This window comes from Falco rusticolus, chromosome Z (assembly GCF_015220075.1).
Source record: "Falco rusticolus isolate bFalRus1 chromosome Z, bFalRus1.pri, whole genome shotgun sequence".
Classification (NCBI taxonomy): domain Eukaryota; kingdom Metazoa; phylum Chordata; class Aves; order Falconiformes; family Falconidae; genus Falco; species Falco rusticolus.
This window is the reverse complement of record NC_051210.1, coordinates 43,929,581-43,953,664: the sequence shown is the minus strand read 5'-3', so window position 1 is coordinate 43,953,664 and position 24,084 is coordinate 43,929,581. Positions and strand designations below refer to the sequence as shown.

Genomic DNA, 24,084 nt, shown 5'->3' with positions numbered 1-24,084 from the left:
CAGGAAATTCTTAATAAGGTATCTTAATTTGTTCTAGATCACGTTATGATGAAAAACATAATTGAAAGAGTTCTTATGAATGGAAATAGTGCTAACTCAGAGGTATGTCTTAGGCATTTGGGAGTGAGTTTGGGGTTTTCTTCTTAGCTGCCATTGCTTTTTGAAGTTTTTTAAAAGGATGACTGTTCAAAATGAATCTAAAACAGTTATTCTGCTAATAAACAGAAGTCTGACTTTTAAGCAGCTTAAAAACCAAACAAAAACCACTATGAAGAGAAAAACTAAAAACACTAGCAGCAACATGATATTGTATTGGACATTTTGTATGATTTCTTATGTTATTCAAGATGTAACCTGTAAAAAAAACAGGATATCAATTTAAGGAAGATAAAAATGGAAACGTATGCATATACTTCAGCCTTACCACAGAACGTTAAGTAAATACTGCTGCTAGACTGCTGGAAGGCTTTCTACTTCATATGTCTGGTTAACATAGTAATAATCACTTTTCATTTAAAAGAAAAGGAAATCACAATTTAAAATTCAATACTTAATTTATGTTGAAACTTATTTTTTGTCAATAATTTACATAGTTAAGACTTTTTAAAAATTTGCTAAAGACTCCTTTTGAGTGCAAACCATCTAAGAAACCAGAGTTTAGTTAAAGTACAGAGCTTCTTGCCATCTTTATCTACTAGTCCATAGAGAATTTACAGGAACACGCATAAACTGAATGTCTGGACTACTTATGATCAGATACACTGTTTAAGTGCTGAATCTTTTGTTTATAATACAGAAATCGGATTCAGTTCCCAAAGGAGACAGCAAACAAATGAGTGCGCTCTTGTTCTTGTTTTTACACAGCTGCAACAATCCCAGTTCTTGTTCTGGAACTTACTGCTCTTTTGGATTTGAAAAGTTTTAAAAGTCAGAGTTGTGGATCTGTAGGTAGTACATGATAAAATGAGAAGTTTGTGTGTAGAATTCCTTGAGGATTAATACAGTTCCCCGTTTCAATGAAAGACTTTCTTTGGAGAAATTGAGGGGTGTGAAGGAGTACTTTTTTTCTCCTTGGCAGATGCAATCAATGCTTACAAAGTATTGCAGGGATCACATGAAAATAGCATCTGCCTGGAGATGCTCAAGATGATTGGAAAGCTGAACCATGAAAAGAAGCAGCTTTCTGGGGAATTTTCCATGTACTAAGAGATCACTCGACTGAAAGACATTTGTTTTATATTCATCCAGGTAGTGCAGTATCTTAAGTTCTATTAGGGATGCTAGTAATTCTTCATACCTTGTTAACAAACAATATGAACAAAACACAACAGACCAGCAGCTTTCTAAATAACCTTGCTTGTTCCACAAATAAAAACAGCCTAGATCCTTTATTTCCTAAGCTCTGTGACTAGGCTGTTGTAAATAACATTTGCTGTTTATCATGGGAACAGTCCAGGCACTCAAAAAGGGATAATCCACCTGTTTAGCAAGATCAGTGCAAACATTTGATGTTGAGGTTGATACTCTTTTGAAACTGAAATACTTACTACCCTTATCTAGGAGTTACAGTTGTTTTTGAGCTCAGTTGCAGAAGCCTGGATATTACGAAGAGAAAAACAGTTGAGTTCCTTTGAGGTGGTATCTTGATGTACTCTATATTGAAAGTCAGCAATGTGGGGTTTTGTCCTGTGTGTAGCTGTCGGTGGTGTGTTGTTTTTTAGTGGTTTTCTATCTTTTTTTAAGGAGTGAAAATGCAGGGAATAAATTAATAAATTGTCAGAGGTGTTAATGAAGACAGACAGTTGGTCACTAAGCTGTGTTGCAGAAAGAACTGCAAGGACTTTCTTCATTCTGTCAGTAGTCAAAGTTCAGCTGTATGATTTTAAAAAAACAGCATACAAGTGAAAACCAATTGAATGTATTTGTGAGAATCCTAATAACGTTCTAAATTCTGGATGTAACCAACACTCTGGTTCTTTCTAGTTTTTAACAAGTTTTATCATAATCAAAAATTTCAGTTATTTTTCAGATTTTCCATGATTTTGTTTGTGGGGGATCAGTTGTAGACTAAGTTTACAAATTTAAAGAAGCAATGTTTGTTCCTTGTAGCTTAAGCTTGTTGAACAGAATGCAGTCAGTTGGCATACTTTTGTTATCTGTGTTCTCCCAAGTATGTGAGGTTTTAGAAAGATGTGCTGGTGTATTTTTTGTAGTGGAGAGAACAGGGGTATTTATCTTTGGAATTATTTAATTTAATAGGAATTTTGTTTTATTTTACCTGTTGTAGTTGCTAGAGATCTGGATTTCATATTGATAGAAAATGAAGAGTCAATTGGACTGTTTAGCCTGTGTGTAGAGACTTGAACGCAAGGTGTAAGATGTAATTTTCTGTGTGAAGCTAATCTGTCACTTACTCTTGCAGCAAGTGGCCTAACTCATACCATGTCTCACCCACAGATAACTAAAGAGTTGCATGGATGATCATACCTAGTACTGTCTGCAGTTTCATCTACCTCTAATCTCAGCTTTTTATCATGCCAAAGGCTAATGGTCATATTTCTTACGAGTAAAACTCAGTGAAGTGTTGAATTTGTATTGAGAAGTGGCAGAGCTGCACTCTGTACCATCTCACCATGGCACCTGTTGTGTCAATTCCATGGTTTTCCTTATGCAGAAAATATGTTGAGGTGCTGCTGTGTTGCTTCACAAAGAGAAGTTTGTTGGGCTTTTGAATGGCCTTGTAGTAGTAAGGCATCATAACTACAAAAGATCATGTCTTGGCTCCCACAAAGAGCTGTTATATAGTATACTGTGACCACTTGCTTACTGGAGACCAGTCACAGCAGCCCTTCCATCCTGTTCAGCATAAAAGCTGGTTGTTTCTCTTTGCTTTTCAGTAGCATGTAGATGCTTGCCTTTTGGGCTGGGTTTTCAGCTTTGAAGAAGAGAGGCCTACTGCTAATGGATGCCTTTAAATTTGATGGGCAGCTAAAAAAGAAAGTTGTATTATCCTAGCAGCACTGTGTAGCTAGTGTAGTGGATTATAAAGGCAGATATGATTGAATGTAGTAAGTGATGAAAGTTTGTGCAGATTCTGGGGGAGACTGAGTAACTTAAAGGAGAAACCCACTGAATGTGTCTATAAAACAAGTTGCTTTCATAGTCTCAGCTCCAGGATTTAGTCATTTTTCAACCCTGTCTTAATAAATTTACTGTCTTTATGCTTAGGTGTTGTACAACAGTAGCAGGAATCTAGACAAGAGACAGGCTACTGGGCTAGATGAGCTTTAGGTTTAACCTAGTATAGTGCACTTTTATGTGTGTAGTAAAAGAAAATTAAGATACTCTTGCTCTTAGAAGTTACAATTTAATTTTGCTCTTTTTGTCTATTTTTTATTTTAAAGTGAACAATTCACTTGTCTCAGGGGCTACATCCATCTGCAGACCCAGCAAAACTTACATAAGGAATATTTGAGTCCAAAGTTTAAAAAAACAAAAAGAGAAAGTTTTTCTTGCCAGTGATAAACTTGGACTAAACTTGGTTAGTTAGAGCATGGTAATGGCATTTTAGTCTTTGCTGTGCATTAGGTGGGAATAACTTTGGCCTACTGTTCCTAGTACTCTAATGCGGGATTTAGGGCTGATAGAAGCTGTGTGTTATTATCAGCTGCGTTTCCTTTGGTGGTTGCTTCAGCATGAAACTTTGTATTAACATAGCTTGATGCACACTGAAAAATAAGTGACAGTGTAACTTAAGAATATCTATGTGGAATAATAAAACTTTTATTGGGTAGAGGGGAACCTTTAAGAATAGAGCTGTTGCTGACTGGGAAGGAAGTATGAAGTACATCAGTTGCCTTTGATTGTCACTGTGTCTTAATTTTAGTTTGGTGACTTTCACTGTGTGAGGGTGAATTTTCATTACAGGCAGTGAAAATTAAACTTTGTATTTTTTTAAAATACTAACTTTATTGGTAATACAAAATCATGTTAGGGAAGCTCTTATTACTCTCAAAAACTTTGGCTTGAGCCAGTCATTCCTAACAAGCCAGCTTTCTGAGAATGAAATTCAAACGTCAGTTTCCTTTCTATAGGGTTGGTGCCCCTTCTTTTGCTATAAAAGAAGTGTTTTGCACAAGAGAGAGGAAAATATTCAATGGGATATTATAGTGGTGTGTTGGGAACGCTTTCTGATAATGTAGCATTCAGTTGCATTGAATCTGTGTTTGAATTGGGGTTTTGTGGGATTTTTGTTTTTCCTTAATTTTACAGTTTATTACGTTTTCTGTAACTATCAGTATTCTCCATGTATCTGACAAAACCTTCTCGAATCTTAAATGAGCATCTCTTTAAATATCAGTTACTAAACCAGTTTGTCTTTAAAAATTTTTTTCCAGTATAAGTGGCTGACGTCTCCATCTTCCAAGGATGCTTTGAAAACTAGACCAAAGAAAAGAACTATTATCCTAGGAAGTGGTCGAAAAGGAAAAGCTACTATTCGTATTGGTAATATACTGTGTTTATTTTCTCTGACTGGAGTAAGTTTTGTCTACAAAATAATCTTTTAGTGTTTAAGAGCTTTAATTATAAAATATACGATGCATCTAAATGTCAGTGTTTTGCAGAATACTTGTCTTCAAAAAGAATTCATATATTCTTAATTCAATAATGTCTTTTCTACCATCAGTGTTTTTCTGTAGGAAATATGCTCGAGTTTCTAGTGCTGCTAGATATGTGGCTGGAAAAATGGTAGGATATGCCAACTTAAATATGTGGAAGCACTGCACGTATTTATTCTGAGCACATCCTTTTCACGAGCTTTTTGGCGGTAGTAAGTTGCCTAGTTCTTCTGATGTTGTAACCCTGCTGTAGGAGACCATCCTCTGCCCGAAGAAGCAAGCATGCATTTTTTTACTGATGTACAAAATGTTCTAAGATTTTTTTTTTTAACTTCATGTAAAGTTATGAAAACTAGTATGTTTAAAATAACATGGGTAATTTGAATATATATAATTCAGTACTGATAGCTGCAATACACTAGTTTTCAGTAAGAGTATAAATTTCACTGTAATACATGTGCCTGTCTTTCATCATCTTTGCTGTAGTTATTTGGAAGCAGAGGTAAGCATAAATCAAGTTGAAGTCTGTGTACAAATGAACTGTGGTGATAAGGGTGATAGAAGAAGAAAATGCCTGACAATTACAGTTGGGGTTTTTTTGTTGTTTATCATTAAAATGAGCATCTTTATAATTTTTCTTTATCCTTATTTTTATCATTAAAAAATTAGGGGTTTTATCTCAGAGAAACAATAACCTGACTTCTCACTAGTTTTACTATATGAAATACTAGGTGAATGGTTTTCTGGGCTTGTTAGTTTCTGACTCAGACAGAGCCTGGGGTAGAGTGATCATCCACATGAGATATTTATTCTGAATCTACTTTGACTCATAGTGTATAATTTTAAACAACAGCAATAGAAGACTGGACTAGTGAGCATGACTTGTCGTTATTATTCCTCTTCAGTGCAGTCATTGCTGGTGTTCTGTAGAAGCAATCAACATGAGTACCAGCTTTATATCTTCAAGCATTTTGCTAGTTACAAAATCAACCTTCTTCACACTACAGCCACTAGAGGGCAATCTGAAGCACAACAGATAGCCTTATTGTCTTTGTGGCCTGTCAAAGCTCCCACCTGAGACAATGGAGTTAGATATCTGAAATTATTAATGTGAATAAACCTCTTCAACTACAAAACTTTGCTTCCTTTTTTGAATAACAGCGTCTTACTTAACTGCTATGTTAGGTTGATGTAAGTATACCAGCTTACAATTGCAAGCAGATAAGCTTTCTTTCTGAGGAGCAAAACAGAAGGTTTTGAACACTTTAGGAAAATTAGGCTGAAAGATTTCCTACAGTTCCTTTTATTAAAAAGGAGTCTTTACTTATGAACAGTAAGCTGTGAATTTATATGTAAATAACTGGGTATAATGAATTCTCTTTTCTCCTATTCTTGCTGTTCAATACAGGATTACAGCCTAAAAAGTCTGTAAGTCCTGGGGGAAAAAATACCTCTGTGAAAGACAGTTACTCACCAAAACCACTACCACCGGGTGCAAAAGGCTTCCTTCCTTGGCGGACTGCAGAACGGGCAAAGAGATGCAGGTGAGGTTTTTCATAGTACAAGGGAAAATACTAAAGCATAAAACCTGCATGATACATGTAGTAAAAGCAGTGTTAGTTTTTTGAAATACATATTTAGAAGTTACACACAAAATTTCATATTGTATCCATAATGTTGTTCTGTTTATATAAATGTTGAGGCTGTTACATAAATTCTATTCCAGTAAGTTTTTAAAGTACACAAAAAGATGTAATTTGATGGCCATAGGAGTATTCAGGTGTAGCAAAAAAAAAACCCAAAACCCAAACCCATCGTCCTTGCTTGTTCTCTTGTTACTAATGATTTCTCAGACTTATCATAGCTGAAGATGCAAATTAGTGTCCTAAGCTGGTAGTATAGTTGATCTAGCATCCAGTTCGAGGTGCCTAGGTTTTTTTCCACCTCTTCTTTCTGCTCCATCTTCCCAATGCCAGTGTAATTATTGTGATCATCTAAGTCCTCTGAAGTAAAATTAAAAATTTATTATAGGTGGAAACCATAATACTGTTATTCATGCTTCCTTTTGAAAGTTTTTGTTAGTTTTTTTGTTTTAAATGGATTTTCTAGACCTTGACCTCTCAAAATGGAGGCTATATAAATATTTAAACAAAAAATTACTTAGTGCTCTATAACTATTTTTATCAAAAATTGTCTTCCACAATGCTGAACACCAAAATCCTCCTGTTGACTTTAGTCCATAATAATTAGCTAAGCAAGATGCCTATTAAAGATATTAACGTTACTATGCAGTAATGTTGCTCTAATTAATGATTAAGTGGGAGTACTAATAGAACAAAATGAGAATGTAGTGAGTGTTAAAGGATACAGTGCAATGTCTGATGCTGGTTTTAGTCTTACTGCTTCACCTGTCCTAGAATCCTGTGTTTGGAAATGAAAGTAGCAATGATGACATAAATTTACTTTACTCAGAAGTGTTTTTTTCTGACTTTAGAGGAGGGACAGTGGATAATACTGAAGAATTACCAGTGAAGATTCAGGTACTGTGTCTCTAATATGATGGTTTATTTAGCAAATGAATGTCTGAAAGAAAGTGAAAGTAATCTCAATAGAATCTTACGGTCTGAAAATTAGGACTGGAACATACTTCTAAAGCTTCTCTCTCATAGAATTGCAAAATAAGTTTATGCCTGCATTTGGTTGAAACTTCTTTGATACTTAGTGTTACAGAAATAAAAGTAAACTGTCTTTTTGTTTCTTAGCCTTATGAACAAGGTGGGTTGGAGTATGGGTACAGTTCTTCCAGAGACAATAAGGAGAATAAACAGCATTTTTCTCTGAAAGGTTCTGCACCCCTGTTCCTCTTTCCTCGTTTTGCTTTTGGACTGCATACTTGTGTTTGCACCCATCTGTGAACCACTGTCATAACATACCAGCAGGGGACAAAACATCCCCTCTTTCTTCATTCTTCTTCACATTTTATTTCCATCTCCCCCCCTGCCCTAACTACCAGGGAAAAGCTGGAGAAGTGTGTTAGTGTGTATTAATGAATTAAATTGGCTCACAGAAGGTCTGATGGTCGCTGAAGCCAGCACACTTATCCCCTGCTCAGGCATAGGCTTCGCATGGCTGCAGTGCTTAGGGAAAACCTGTCCAGCACAGACTGTCCACAGGCCGCAGCTCCTTTGGCCCATCCCTCTGCTCTGACATCGGGTCTTCCCTGGCTGGAGTGTGGGTGTGAGCCCCACCGTGGAGCACCTTCCCCAAGCCCGATGCTTTGCTCTTTCTCACTATTTATGTTCCCTTCTTTTCTGCTTGTCTAGAATTTTTTACCCTTTCCTAAATACATTTTCCCTGAGGTGCCCCTCTCTTGGCTGAGGGGCCAGGCTGTGCCCTGTGGTGGGCTGGTTGGAGCCAGCTGGAAATGGCTGTGTCCAGTGCAGGACAGCACCGGCTGCTCCTCACAGCAGCTGCCCCTGCTACTAAATCCTTGCCACATATACCCCATATATGCACACATACACTTTTTTCTAATAATTGTTTTATGCAATTTAACTTCAAAATTGCATTGCTGGTCCATGTATATGCATTGTAAGGAACTCTGGGAAATGATTCCATTTAAATTAAACTTTTGGTACTATTTAATTTTTGATTTTTACTGCACAGTATAATGCTGTGAATGGATGTATTTTTCTTTTCTGATGTAATTAGACAGGTATTCCTGTGAAAGTGACAGTAGAAAGCGCTTCTACATCTGAAACTGAAGACACAGAAGATTTAAATGATGTTGTCCTTCATCCTGATTCATCAAAATCATTAGATAAGATCAACATGACAAAGTGTCAGCAATTACAAGTAAGAAGCATGTTCCGTGCCTTAAACTCTATAAAGGCGAATTATATCAATTAAACCAAGTTTTATTCAGAAAGTTACGGTTAAGCTAATAACCAGTGATGGAGCAGGATTTCTCTATAACTTAATTATCCTGCATTATGTCACACAGGTTTTTGTCTCAAAAGATGTGTGTCAAATATGCACTGGATTTCTAGTCTCTGAATGTACACTATAAACATATTGTCAAATCAAAGCCATAATAAGAACTTCACTTAATATACAGAGATGCAATATGCATAATGACTTTGTTTGAGTCTTGAATCATGGTTCACAAATCTTTTGATTGGTGTTATTGCCTGTAGTATTTCCTTCTAAATATTTCCCTTAAAAATGTAATTTAATGGTATTTCTAAGAGTTGAAATATTGTAATGTTTGTTGTGTAAAAATAGTTAAAAAAATAACAAAGTGTGTTAAAGCTCTGTTACATAATTGAGCTTGGTAACAAACTTTTTTCATTTGCTTTTTATTATTCCCTCTACTTCTTTGGTAGTTTTAAAAAACTAGCAGTAGTGAGACTGAGTATTGCTGGAAATGACAGGGAATGTTCTTACAAAAGCAGGGAAAAACAAAGGGTGTGTTTCAGTGGCTCAGTAATGCCTCTGAGGTAATCTAGCACTATTATAAAGTAACGGCCTCAGGCTCAGGGCATTAATTTTGTTTGGAGAATTTGCACTGCCTCCAAGTGAATGCTGCTAAAAGTGAGACCTGTGGTCAGTCTGGTTTTGGTGGTAGTTGTCAGAGAGTGCCATGCTGGATGAATTAACAGTTCATGTATATAAATCTTATGACCATATAGCTGTCTTTATGTAAGTGAAGTGAACTTGAAACTTAACTTGTTGCAGATATATATGCAATAGGAAAGTTAGGGTGGCTTAAGAGTTACTGTGGAAGGCAAATGGACTGTACAAATACTGCATAAATATGTACCTGCCTTTTTTTTCAGCTGATGTGTACTTCTTTAGGCCTACTCTCTTATTCGCTTGAGAACTTCTGTTCAGGAAGATTTTCAAGGTTTTCACATGGTACTGGGACTTAAAGTTGTATAGCAGCTTTCTTCTTTGTAGGTGATTCATATTACGGGTCATGTGCAATATGCTGACATTGTGCTGTACGGTGGCTACAACAGTCTCATCAAGAGCATTGTGCCTGGAATCATGGAATTCCATGTCATGCGCATGTCAGATTTTCCTGTTTGTTTTTTCTTTTTTTTTTTTTCATTTGAAAACTAAAATATTTTTTTAGGCAATGGTTGCAGGTCTGACAGCCCTGTTTAAGCAGTCTTAACTGTTTGTTTGCCTCACCCATCCTTTTTGTTACACTGATGCAAAGCAAAGCCTCACATTATGGCAGAACCAAACAACAGCTTGTCACCACTGAATTGTGAGGTCTGTTTCCCCTCTGTCCCTTAAGTGCTTTTCCATTTGTATCTTCAGTGTATTTTTCATATTTATCTCATCATAAGACAAGTTGATTCAACTTGCTGAATGCGAAGAAAACTCACGTAGTTCAACAAGAAATGCAGAGTTGTATACCTGGGGAGGAACAGCCCCATGCTGAGGGCAGCTGCAAAGCAGCATTGCAGAAAGGGCCCTGGGGGTCATGGTGGACACCAAGTTAAACACAAGCCGTGGTGTGCCCCTTGCGGCAAAGGTGAGTGGCATCTTCAACTACATTAGGAGGAACACTACCGGAATGCTGAGGGAGGTGATCCCCTGTATTCAGTGCTGGTGAGACCACAGTGGAGTATTGTGTCCAGTTCTGGGCTCAGTGCAAGAGAGACATGGGCATACTGGAGGGAGTCCAGTGAAGAGCCACAAGGATGGTTAAAGGACTGGAGCACCTCTTTTATGAGGAAAGGCTGATGGAGTGGAGAGCTGTGACTGATCAGCCTGGAGAAAAGAAGGCTCAGGGGGAACCACATTAATGTATGTAAATACCTGAAGGGAGGGTGCAGAGAGGACCTTTCACTGGTGCTCAGTGACAGGACCAGAGGCAATGGGCACAAACTGAAACACAGGAGGTTCCCTCTGAACATCAGGAAACCCTTTTACTGTGAGGGTGACTCAGCCCTGGCACAGGTTGCCCAGCGAGGTTGTGCAATCTCCCTCCTTAAGAGATACTAAAAAAACATCTAGACATGATCCTGAGCAGCTTGTGGTAGGTGTCCCTTGTTGAGCAGGGGGTTGTACCAGACGACCTCCAGAGGTCCATTATAACTTCAGCCATTAAGTGATATTTCTCCAGGTTAGTTTTCAGCCATCTTAATGACTCACATTGGGATACGTGATTAGGTGTGTTCCAAAACTGGAGCATGGCAAATGGCAGAAGTCTGTGGATGATGATGTGAGAGAGGAAATGGAGGACCATTTTTATCTGCGTTAATTTGGCTTGGGTACTGTCATTATTGTGTCCTTTGCATAATCTGCATCCCTTATTGAATGTGGCAGGGAGCATTGCTGCAAAGGATGAGGAAAGGCTGAGGTACTTAATGCTTTCTTTGTCTCAGTCTTTAATGGCAAGACCAGTTACCTTCAGGGTACTCGGCCCCCTGAGCTGGAAGATGGGGATGAGGAGAAGATTGCAGTCCCCACAGTCCAGGAGGAAATGGTTAGTGACCTGCTGCTCCACTTAGACATGCACAGGTCTGTTGTGCTGGATGAGATCCACCCAGGTTACTGAGGGAGCTGAAGGAAGTGCTTATTGAGCTTTGTCAAGTATAATCTTCCCTGGGTGAAAAAAGCTGGCTGGATGGCCAGGCCCAAAGAGTGGTGCTGAGTGGAGCTACATCCAGGTGGCGGCCATTCACAAGTGGGTTCCCCAGAGTTCAGGGTTGGGGCCAGTCCTGTTTAACGTCTTTATCGATGATCTGGACGGGGGCTTTGGGTGCACCCTCAGTAAGTTTGCAGATGACACCAAGTAGGGACGCGGAGCGTTGACCTGCTGGAGGGCAGTCAGGCTGTGCAGAGGGACCTGGGCAGGCTGGAGCGATGGGCCGAGGCCATTCCTGTGAGGTTCAACAGGGCTCAGTGCCGGGTCCTGCCCTTGGGTCACAGCAGCCCCACACAGAGCTACAGGCTGGGGCAGAGCGGCTGGAAAGGGCCTGGTGGGAAAGGGCCTGGGGGTGCTGGTCCACAGCCGGCTGAGCGTGAGCCAGCAGTGTGCCCAGGTGGCCAAGGCGGCCAGCAGCACCCTGGCTGGTACCAGACACAGTGTGGCCAGCAGGGCCAGGGCAGCGATGGTCCCCCTGTCCTGGGCACTGGTGAGGCCGCACCTCGAACGCTGTGTTCAGGTTTGGGCCCCTCGCTGCAAGAGGGACGCTGAGGTGCTGCAGCGTGGCCAGAGCGGGCAGCGAGGCTGGTGCAGGGTCTGGAGCACAAGTCTGATGGGGAGCGGCTGAGGGAACGGGGCCTGTTCAGTCTGGAGGAAACTCAGAGGGGATCTTACTGCTCTCTCCAACTACCTAAAAGGAGGCTGTAGGCAGTCTCTTTTTCCCAGATAACAACAGGACAAGAGGAAATGGCCTGAAGTTACACCAGGGAGGTTTAGACTGGATATTGGGAAAAATTTCCATCACTGCAAGGGAACATTGGCAGCATTGGAACAGGCTGCCCAGGTAGGTGGTTGAATCACCATTCTTGCAGGTATTTAAAAACTGTGTAGATGCAGCATGTAGGGACAGGATTTAGTGATAGACTTGGTAACCACAGGTTAACGGTTGGACTTGATGATCTCAAATGTCTTTTCCAACCTAAATGATGCTATGATTCTGTGATTAAACAGCTCTTACTGCAGAGCTACTTGAGACAGGGGCTGACTTTAAGAAAAGTAATCCAGTGTATTTCGCTGTAGCAAGTCTTGGTACAGCTTTTCAGTAAAGTGGGAGAACCAGTTATGCTAGAACAATGGTGGGATTGTGGACTGGGAATAAACTTTAAGAGATGGGAACTTCTTAAACTGCCAGTGTGCCAAAAAAACTCTCCAAGCATCCCTTGATATTACTAAAAGACCAGACTTCTGCTCTAGTATGTAAGTCCTTGAGAACTTCTCTGCGTCCTTCTGCTCAAAAAGGGGCTTTAAGTCTACTACTTAGTGAAACAATATTAGTTGTGTTTTCATTTTTTAAAAAAATCCCTTGGTTAACAAAAAGCTTAACTTCTGCTGAAATGAAAAATAAGAACTGATAAATATTCTTCCCTTTCACTAGAGGGAATCTGAAATGTCAGAATTGCCTCTGATGAAGGTAGCTGGGGAAACCCTTAGATTTTGAAATTTTGAGTAAGGATATAAATGTTGAATTTCACCCTTAATATAGTTAGCACAGTAACTCTTTCTACACACTAAATACTATGTGAATTACTTAGAAGTAGAGATTGTACTATAGCTCTTCTTTAAAATTCAGGACACATGTAATCAAGTAGAAGACCATGGCTAATTAGTTACTGAAGTTTTTTCACATTTTTGTATTTTTAGTTTTTAAACTTGAGTTTTATACCTCTGTCTACTGTTGAGTAGTGCTATCACGTACAGTAATTCTGAGGACTACAGATATATTTGCTATTCAATTTCATCTTAAAGGCTCTCAGTGCTGTTTTCTGGACTACACTACTAGAAGGTTTGGCTCAGTCTTGCAGCTTGGATGTACATTTAGCTCTGATTTATTTTAATAGATTTTTTTCTACAGAAAGACTAAAGGATTGTGTAAGCTAGTGAATTTCTGAAAAGCAAATCAAAGAATAAAGTGTACATACACTGTAATTTAATGGTGACAAATATGTTTGCACAGGTGCAAGGCATCTTCCTTTAAATGTACGGTTCTGATACTGCTTATGAGAAGATACAGGAGGCATACATGGATGAACAAGGAGCTGCTGGATAAAATAAAACAGAAAAAGGAGGCCTATGGGGGATAGAAGCAAGGACAGGCGGCCTGGGAGGACAGAGAATTTGTCCAAGCAGCCAGAGACCAGGTTAGGAAAGCTAAAGCCCTGATAGAATTAAATCTGACCAGGGACACCAAGGACAACAAGAAAATTTTCTATAGATATGTCGGTGATAAAAGGAAGACTAGGGAAAATGTGTACCCTCTTTGGAAAGAAATGGGAGGCCTGGTTACTTGATATGGAGAAGGCTGAGGTACCCAACAACTTTTTTTCCTGAGTCTTCATCAACAAGTGCTCCAGCCACCGTGCCCAAGTCACAGAAGGCAATGGCAGGGACTGTGAGAATGAAGAACTGCACACTGCAGGAAAAGATTAGGTTCAGGAACGTCTAAGGAACCTGAATATGAATGAGTCCGTGGGACCTGATGAGATACATCTGTGGCTCTGGAGGGAACTGGCAGATGAAGTGGCTAAGCCACTATCCATCATATTTGAAAAGTCATGACAGTCTGGTGAAGTTCCCACTGACTGTAAAAGAGGAAACATAACCCCCATTTTTGAAAAAGGAAATAAGGAAAACCTGGGAAACTACAGGCCAGCTGGTCAGTCTCACCTCTGCACCCAGCAAGATCATGGAGCAGATCGTCCTAGAAACTATGCTGTGCTAAGGCACATGGAAAATAAGGAGGTGATTGGTGACAGGCAACATGGCCTCACTAAACATGGCAGGCAAATCATGCCTGAACAAATTTTGTGGCCTTCTACGACAGGGTTGCAGAATTGGTGGATGAGGGAATAGCAACTGGTGTGAACTACCTGGACTTGCGGAAAGCGTTTAGCACTGTCCTGCATGAGATCCTTGTCTCTAAATTGGAGAGACATGGATATGACAGGTGGAGCACTCGGTGGATAAGGAATTGGCTGCATGGTTGCACTGAAAGAGTTGTGTTCAGTGGCTTTACATCCAAGTGGAGACCAAAAGCCAGTGGTGTTCTTCAGGAGTCAGTATTCGGACCAGCACTGTTTATTATCTTTGTTTAGTGACATGGACAGTGCACCTGCAGCCAGTTTGCCAGCAACACCAAGCTGTGTGGTGTGATGGACAGGCTGGAGGGAAGGAATGCCACCTAGAGGGACTGTGACAGGGTTGAGAGGTGGGCCTATGGGAACCTCATGAAGTTCCAACACATAGTGCAAAGTCATGCGTGTGAGTTGGCGCAGTCCCAGGCACAGATACAGGCTGGGTGGAGAATGAATTGAGAGCAGCCCAGAGGCAAGGCTTGGGAGTGTTGTGGACAAGAAGTTCAATGTGACCTGGCAATGCGCTTGCAGCCCAGAAGGCCAGCTGTATCCTGGGCTGCATTAAGAGAAGCATGGCCAGCAGGTCAAGGGAGGTGATTATCCCCTTCTACTAAGCTCTTGTGAGGCCCCACCTGGAGTGCTGTGTTTAGCTGTGGGGCATCCAACATAAGAAGGACATGGACCTGATGGAGTAAGTCCCGAGGAGGACCACAAAGATGATCAGAGGGCTGGAGCACCTCTCCTATGAAGATGGGCTGAGAGAGTTGGTGTTCTTCAGCCTGGAGAGGAGAAGGCTCCAGGGAGACCTTATAGCAGCTTTCCAGTACCTAAAAAGGGTCCTATCAGAAAGCTGGAGAGGGACTTTTTACAAAAGCATATAGTAGCGTGAGGGGTAATGGCTTTAAGCTGAAAGAGGGTAGATTTAGATATTAGGAGGAAATTCTTTACTGTGAGGGTGGTGAGACACTGGAACAGGTTGTCCAGAGAAGCTGTGGCTGCCCCATCCCTGGCAGTGTTGAAGGCCAGGCTGGATGGAGCTTTGACCAACCTGGTCTAGTGGAAGGTGTCTCTGCATATGGCAGGGGGGTTGGAACTACGTGGTCTTTAATGTCCCTCCTTCTGTGCAGCTGCAGTATTTGTCAATTTTTTTAAGTCAGCCCATAACCATCAAATATTTTGTACTCTACAGTGTGATAAATCAGGCTTAAACAAAATTACAAAACCTCCAGATTACTGTTTAAAAAACCTTAATAGCTACTATTTTCTAAGCCTTTGTACTTTGAAAATACAAACCAGCAATTTGAAGGAAAAGGTCAGTGTCCACAATGAAAATACTGTAGAACTAAGGTTTCTAAAATATAGTTGCTTGCCAAAGAAACCTACATTCTAGAAACTTTAGAATACGTCTGCCTGTATGTGCACGTTATAAATTGAACTGTAAGAATTCTTCAAGTCTGTAGTATCTGTGGCTGATCTTCAAAGCTAGGATATAGGATTCCAGCTTACATACCAAGCTGTGAGTGTAGAACATTATGGTTGCTGTTTTCTGTGATGTGTTTCTGTATCTGTAAAAGAATTTCTAGCTCCTGATATTTCCACATGTCCTGGGATAGATTGCAGTAAGATTGTGGTATTTGTTGAAGGTTGTTCTTAAATATTTCCCCCTCACCCCATGCCTGGGGGCAATTTTGTTACATCGTGTCAGTTAGATACTGTTAAATCTCTTCCCAAATACTGTCTTTGAAATATGGTTTTCTTACACCGTCTGACCTCTGAGAGTCTTTCTCATGGTTCTGATAATAAAGATATGACTGGCTTTCTTGTTCCAGGGTTAGCTTGGTTGATGCTAGTCTAGGGATTTTAAGCGGTGTGCTTCACTGGACAGTTAGCAATAGGCCTGCTCTTCACTGGGGGGGCTATGTCTGCAGTGTTTCAGAACCTGCATCTTTGAATCAGATGCAGAAATGTCGTGCAGCCTAAAAGACCTGTGAGGGCCTCCTTGCGTTTGTAGGATTGTTTTTGCTATGCATTCTGTTGCACACCAGTCGTCTTGGTTGATAGCTCGCACAAAGTGCAGTGGTATGGTCTTGAATAAGCTTTTAATAGTAAACAATGGATTTTAATACTGTTTGGATCTTTGCTCCTCTGTAGAACTGACTGATAAGATGTATACAAAAAGCAGTGTCCTGTTATGTGTATTTGCCCTTGTATAAGTTGTATAGGGAAATTAAGCTTTGTATACTATTAATTCATATAGGTTACCTCTGAAAAGTAGAGCAGCTTGATAATTTTAACAATTTTCACCTTTGGAATGAGAAGACTGTGTTAAGGTGTGCAGGAACAAAGATTCCTGTATTTTCTTCCACTTCAGATGCTGTAATTAAAGATTATATTTATCTTTAATGCTCTGCTGATACGAGAAAATGTGGCATTAAATCCTGACTACTGGTCACTGAAACGGAGAGATTCACTCTTCAGAACTAAAAGTTAAAATACAAGTGTAGGCATCTCATGCCTATGTTTAGTTGTTTGGGTTTGGTTTTGTTAATTCAGCACTAAGCTGCTTAACTCACCCAAACAGCTTGGGATTGTGAAAAACATTTTCTGTTGAAGAACTCAGTGAAATCAATTGGAAAGAATACTATTCTTACAGTTCAGAATCTTATATTCCTAGTCCTGTAATAAGGAACAAAATCCTGGATGAAGAACACATTCTGAAAATCTAGGTATGGCTACTAAGGATTTTTTTTAGAGCCCAGTTTGAGCTTTTGATGAGGTAGATGTATTTAGTTAAAAACTGGGTGTGAAAAAGTGAAGGAGAAGAAGACAAAGTAGAGCAGAACGTACGTTCCTGATGGTAATGTCATAGGCCCAAGAGACTTGTGTTATAATCTTGTGTTATCTCTTGCTATACTGCAAATCTGTTAAGTGAATCACACTTATTTCCACTTTCCTATGTTAAGCTTTTGCATACTAGAGCTGTGTACTAGTAGACCTCTGTCATCTATATTTGTAGAAAATAGGTTATTGCTTGGAATGCTGTGTGCTAGTTGTTAATTGGACATGTTGAGTTTTTGTATAATATTGCATGTTGATCTGACATTTTGAGATAAATTTCATGAGTTTGTCTGTTTTATGATAGCTGGAGCTGGAAGAATGCATGGAAAAATTAACGGAAGAACAAAGAGCCAGAGTGAAGGCTGAGGAACGGGTAACGGAGGTAACGATATTTAATTGTTAATGATCTGTACTTTTAAAGGAGGCAGCAACCAAACTATCCGCTTGCTTAATTAGGAGTAATTATCAGTGACCTCTAACATGGTAGCTTCCAGAGTTTTGGTTCAAAGTCATATGGATCATTTACTAGCCTAAGCGCAGTGATGAAATCTGTGTTTAGTAATGTGTGTTTGTTCTCCTGATCGTACCAGAGCCTTGAACTCCAGATCAAGCTACTCTTTCAATGTTTCATTCATTAGGTGTATTACTTACGATCTGGGGCATCCTGATGTTTGTTTTTCTTGAGAAAGTGGTTAAATCTGTTTGCAGTTTGCAGCAGATGGTTAGTTCTTTGAGGTTTCCCACCTTCTGTATCACGCCTTATGCTGAAAAGCTGTTTGTTGTAAATGTTGTTTAATTTGGCTTATTTGTCTCTTTGATTTTTAAGTTTTGTTTCTGGAGGGAATAAAAATATCGGACAGTTTTCTGCATGACATGTTGGCCATAGCTGTCAGTTGTTTTGAGGCACAGTTTTGCATTGTGACAGAACCAAACTAACAACTTGTCACACTTAAAATTGTGAGGCCTGTTTCCCCTCCGTCCAGTGTTGCTGACTTAAAAAGATCCTTTTGCATCAGGAAGCGGAATTTCTTGTAATAGGCTTGAGTGTAAAATAGTGTCAATGAATGGGTTTGGTTCTTAGATGTGATCTGAAGCAGAATCAAAGTAGTGGTACACTTTGCAATTTGAGCAACCCACAGTACAAGCAGCAGATATCCACAGAGCGCTCTGAACTCTACAAGACTGACCATAGTCCTCCAGTGCAGCCATTCCTATCCTGCTATAATGTGAAGTGCACCAATGTGCTCTGCTGGATATCTGTCATTTGAATAGTTAAATGCTTTTTAAGGCTAAATACCCACTGCAAGAAATGTTTCTCTGTCATGCTAGACCACTTGGACCTAGCACCTTGTCTCAAGAGAAGGGATAAACTAAGTAGCAGTAATCTCTGAAATTGTTCATTTTGATGTGTCTTTAACAGCTATAGTGTGCTACACAGATCCATAATTTTTTGTCCTTCTCTCATAAAAGATGAAAAGGAAAGCCTGTGGTAGCAGTGATTGCATAGCTGTAATCTTAAATGAGTGTCTGAGTTAACGTTTCCCTCAAACACAAACCCCTGTATATCCTGCAGTTATCATTCAACTTCCAGTTTGTCATTGATTTGATTAATGTTCAATTTGGAGAAAAATCGGATCATCTTGAACTTTCAATTTTGGGATGCACAGTGCAGGGGAGAGGTACAGTAGTACCTCTTAGATACAGAGGGGTGAATATAAGGAGACCATTGGCCTTCGTTAAAGTTTTTACTAGTAAAATAAATTCTTTGGTGTTAATGTGTCATATAATGCATGCAAGATAACATGATATGAAAGCTAGGTTTTTTTGCTTGTACTTGCCTCTGCAATATTCTGTACATACGGAAGACTGCTGAGCCAGCAGTTTTGAGTGCCTGCAGCAATTTCACTATGGTAGCATAGAATTGTAGCTGTGGATAAACAAACCTGCACAGAGCTTGATATAACAGTGCCCTAAATATTTCTGGCTTCAGGAAACTCTCTTACCAGTTTTATCAGTTACTTTGGGTATTTCTCTTTGTGATACTGCTTTATAAGCTTGCAAGATGGTGGTGGGTATTTTGTGGTTGTTTTTTTTTAAATGACAGTGATAGAAATTACTTTACTTTTTTTCCTTTTCCCCCCACTGCCATAGCTGGAAATTGAAAATGCACGATTAAGGAATCTAAATACCTCCCTATCTGAGGTTCTTCATGCGCAGTCGGTAACCAACATGATTTTGGAAGATGAAGGTGTTCTAGGCAGCATTGAGAACTCTTTCCAAAAGTTTCATGCTTTTTTAGACCTCCTTAAAGATGCTGGGTAGGTTGTCACTTTACTTAAATCTTACTGTTTCTGCTGAGATTTCTTTCCAGAATTACCCTCCCAATGAAGTATGCTGCACCTTCTCCCCCTCCAGATCTCTAGGACTATACTTGCAAAGAGCAATGGAAGAAAAATTAACTATGTACCTACTGTTCTTTTTACTGTTTTCTCAGTGGGAAAAACATGATCAAAGCACTGTCCAGCTGAATTCATGTATCTGTCCTTGGGAAGGGCTGTCAAGAAGCCCGTTCTGAAAAAAAAGAAAGCTTTTATTAAAGCATGTTTCTAAGTCTTTTTTGGATCATCTTAGCTCTTAGCATTCCCTTGATATGAAAGGCTTGAAATACAGTTGAACTGGCTTCAGAAAGTGTCCTGTTGCCTTGAGCCCCCTTTTACTAATTGAAGTACAGAAATCTAGATATATGAATTTGGCCTGTGTACTTAAATTCTGGATTATTTAGTATTACTTGAAATATTTGAGAGAGTATTATTAATGTTTGTCTTAAGACTCTACCACTGTATCTGTAGTTTCTCGGAAGATGGTTCGTCCTTCCCGCTTGTTAAAGGATTTCAGCCTCAGTCCTCAAACCTGTTTTGTAAAGTTTTTGTAGCCACACATGGCAATCTTGTCCAGGAGAATAAAGGAAAGATATATTGTATCATATATCATATATGATAGATACATTGTAGTCTACCCTGCCTGTTCAGAGAAGACCACCAAAGATTCTACTTGCCCTCCCCACCTCTTGCTTCCATCCACATCTACATTGTAAACATTATTATGTTTACATGTAATGTAACAAGTTACATGTAATGTAAACTTAATGTAAAGCTCAGCCTGAGCCTATTTTCTAATTTAGTGCCAATCAGTTGGTAGGGCTGCCATTGCTTTTAAAAATTAATTTCAAACTTTGGAGGAAGGGAAAAATGCTTTTTTGCTACATTAAATAAAAAAAATATATCAGATGGGCTCTGTGTCTATTTGTGATAATTGGGAGCTGTTCTGAGAGTTACAGAATCCTAATCACAAAGACTGCTGTTCTCAGTAAGTTTCTATATGTAATATGCTGTGCTGTCAATTGATGGCTGCAACTTCCTACTTCTTACTAAGGCTTAAAACACCCCAAGTGGTAGGTTTGGCCAGCTTGTAAGCTGGCAGGTGAAATAACATGACTGTATTTGTGAAGCATGTAATTGGATTTGGCTCTTAGAGATTATGCTAGTTTGGGAGATGTGCACCAATCTTCTGCTTGAATGATAGTTTCACTCTTTGTTCTGCTTGACAGGGAATCTGCTTGCCAGGATCCTGCTCTGAGATCAGTGCAAACTGGGAGAACTTCATTCTTAGCTTCATAACACTGAGTGAAGCCTGACAGTTATGAATGTGCAGGCTAATTTGTGCAAAGATAGGAAAATAACTTTAGCTACTTGTTTTCATCTTTATTAAGCTATTTTGGATGCCTCAAAAAATGATGAAAAAAACATATCTTCAAAACTTTACATTCTGTTTCTGCTTCTGATTTTGAATGTTGAGGCTTTTCACAGGGTAAGATATTTATTTTTGTGTGTGTCATTTTCTATTAAACTTTATTCTACAGACTTGGACAACTTGCAGTATTAGCTGGGATAGACCAGTCAGATTTTGGTCTTTTGGGGCACCCACAAATGAATTCTACTCTCAGTAAGCCTGCTAACGTGCTAAAGGAGAAGTCTTTTGAAGAAGACAGACAGGAGCATACCCAGAATAGCAAAGTAAGTCTATAGAGAGAATGCTAGTGGCAATGTACATGACGCTATTTAATGTACTTCTCAGCTGTTATGCCCTCTGACTGAAAGTAATGATTACCAAATGATCCATGTGGTTGTTATTACAGTCTTTTGCTGTAGCTGTATTTATACAAATCATAATAATTCAGTCATTAATGTCAATTTTTAAAGTAAATGCCATTTGGAACAGAAACCATAGTATTTTGTAATGTACTAAAGAATGTGTTGGTGGTAATTATGCATTTCTTATTCTGAAATATGAAGTTCCAGCGGTGGTATGCACCCATTGAAAATGGAAAATACCATGACTACGTTTGTTAGAAACGTTAATGGTGATGTATAGTGGTTTTAAAAACTTAGTCTGATAGTAGGGGGTAGTACAATATGTTGAAAAGCACAAATTTTCTTTTAAGTAATTGCAGTGTATATCTCGAGTCCTGTTAGATTCTATGTGGACCATGCCATGAATTTCAGGGAACTACACATTCGCAATATTAACAATATAATGTTTTACTTTCTACTCTGAAGTCATAAATAGAAAACCTGCTGGATTTTTCAAGGGAGATACCAAGTTCCCTTAAAAAAAAAAAGACAACGACCAGGCTTAAGTTTTTAAAGTGATTAAAAATTAAGATTCTGGTAGCTTACAGCTTTGCCCAAATTGGATCAAACTGTCATGGTAAGAACCATTCTGCATTCCAGTGGGTTTCTTATACCAAATGTCTTCTCCATTAATTATTCCAAATTCCTCAAGAACACCATGACCATCTAAAACATGATGGTAAAAGGTGTTGGGGTTTTTTAATGGTGTGGAAAGCAATTTCCAGTTTTGCAGTTTGAATCTGCTAAAAGTTATTTGAAGTAATAGAGCAATTCTGATCATAGGTTCTTTGACATTTGTTGTAGTTTGGCTTGCCACAGTGTTTTCAGCTGATTTTCTGCACTGTGATGTTAACTTGTTCGTGCAGGTCATGTGAGTCATTATTTTTCTAATTCAGCTACATTTAGAAGCCTGAGTTTGAAGTGTGTTTTAAGTATACAAGACAAAAGATGACTACAAAAAGCTTCAACTAACACACTGGTCTCATACTTACCTCCTAGTATTGGTTAGTTCAGATTCTTGTAGCAGTTAGATATTGTGGGATAGACTATTGGGACCACTGTGAACTGTGAGCAAACATAATGAATTGCAGGTATTTCAGAATGGTAGACATGATTAGACACTTGCTGCTTCAGTGTAACAGACATATTTTTGTAGTATAAAGTTCAAGCTAGATGTGAAACTGTAATATGCCTACTCTGTGTCATTATCACTGTAGCAATCTTCTTCTGAAACTTGCTTGCTTTGAAAGGTAATAAAGGTTGTATATTTATTTTGCTGTTCAGATTTAGTATGTGGCAGTTGCAATACTGGATTTTTTTTCTCTAGTCACATCGGTATCTTCATTGGAATCTCTTATTTCAGAACAGAGCTGGGGACATCCAAGGTTCTCTTCCTGGTACATTTCAATCCGGGATCGTTGTGAATAATGCCTTCTCTGGTCGTAGAGAAATACAGGAACTTCAGACTGCCGGGCAGCAGTACCAGCCAAGCTCATGGAAGGAAAGCGAAGCTCAAACATTTACCCAAAATAAAGAAGATAAGCCTCGAAATAGTACTTCTACATTCTCTGAGAAGAGAGTCAAACAACATGAACAAGCAAAAGGGCATCACTCAGCAAGACAGTTGGTTACCAGTCTGCATTCAGTTTCTGATTCAAGTGTACATATTAGAAGTAATGGTAGCAGAGTATCCAGTGGTGCTTCTAGTGAAAAAGACAAAAGTTGTTCCTCAAAGAAGTACATCCCTAGAGCAAATGAAATGGCAATTCCAAATGATGGAGCAAGAGGAGACCAAAATAGACAGCAGACAGTAAACCGCTCTGGAACTGATACTGTAGGATCTGGCTCTGAAATACAAGAAAGTATCCAAAGTGTTACCAGCATTTGAAATGGTTCCACAATGTTTGGTCTGTTCTTTACACTTGCCAGATTAAAAATAAATTTTGGATACCTCAGTATAGTTTATGAAGTTTTTGTAAAGTAATGTAGACTTTGTAACCTTTGTAATTATTGCATGCTCTTCAGTATTCCTTTTTCATTTATGCATCGCTTGTCACTAGATTTTTGTATTTGGAGAAGTGATGCACTGGTAGAATGGTACCCGTCAGTTTGTACTACGTACAAAAGGTTTCTGGTGTATGGGTTTCATTATGTGTCACAGATCTCATTATAGTGTAAACAGTTTTGAGCTAATAAAATGAATTTGAGCACAGTTTTTTCCCCAGTATTTATTTCCAGTGGATTGCAATGGAAGTGGAAAAATTTGTTTTAGAGCAAACGTAAATTCATGCCTAACAGCATGTGGGTATGACATTCCCAAGGGTAGTGGAAGTTACAGATTCAAAACAGCCCAGAAACATCTCTACAAGAAATATCTAAATGCAGACATTCTTCCTTATTGCTGTGACTGCAGATCATAGAATTGTGTTGGAAGGGTCCTCTAGAGGATGCCTAGTCCAACTAAGTACATTGCTGTCAGGACCTAGAGAAATGTAAGAATACAAAACTAAAATAATATAATTGTTTTGCACAGGCAACTGATTTGCAGCTTCTGAACTATAGCACACAGTAACAGAGTTTGGTGTGGCATGGAAAATCATTTTGCTTTGCACCAGGAATAATAAGATACATTTCAGTATGGCCCTGAAAAATAAAGTAGTATCTATTTGTACAGTTGCCTGAGGGCCATGAGAAGGCAATCAGTCAAGAGCTTAATACAATAATTGTTTCCTTCACTAACTACTATTTTGTATGTAAATGGGAGTTCTGTAGAATATAAGTTACTAGGAAGGGATGCAGAGATGAGGAAGATGCTAAACATTTAAGCAAGCTTTAGGAAAATGTTTCATTCTTCCAAATGC

The 24,084-nt window shown here is 39.1% G+C and overlaps 1 protein-coding gene across 7 annotated transcripts in view; it reads left to right on the top strand.

The window, feature by feature from the left end:
• Positions 1–23,435, top strand: part of CEP78 (centrosomal protein 78) — a 30,958-nt gene extending 7,523 nt beyond the window's left edge. For 6 of the 7 annotated variants that reach the window (XM_037373174.1, XM_037373173.1, XM_037373172.1 and 3 more), the window contains exons 8-16: positions 38–102; positions 4,398–4,506; positions 6,028–6,163; positions 7,114–7,159; positions 8,331–8,474; positions 17,338–17,415; positions 19,185–19,351; positions 20,953–21,106; positions 22,587–23,111. In XM_037373174.1, coding sequence (XP_037229071.1) covers positions 38–102; positions 4,398–4,506; positions 6,028–6,163; positions 7,114–7,159; positions 8,331–8,474; positions 17,338–17,415; positions 19,185–19,351; positions 20,953–21,106; positions 22,587–23,111 — 1,424 coding nt within the window. Of the gene's footprint in view, positions 1–37; positions 103–4,397; positions 4,507–6,027; positions 6,164–7,113; positions 7,160–8,330; positions 8,475–17,337; positions 17,416–19,184; positions 19,352–20,952; positions 21,107–22,586 lie in introns of all 7 variants that reach the window. The other variant, XM_037373171.1, reaches the window with a different exon arrangement.
• Positions 23,436–24,084: the final 649 nt, after the last annotated feature.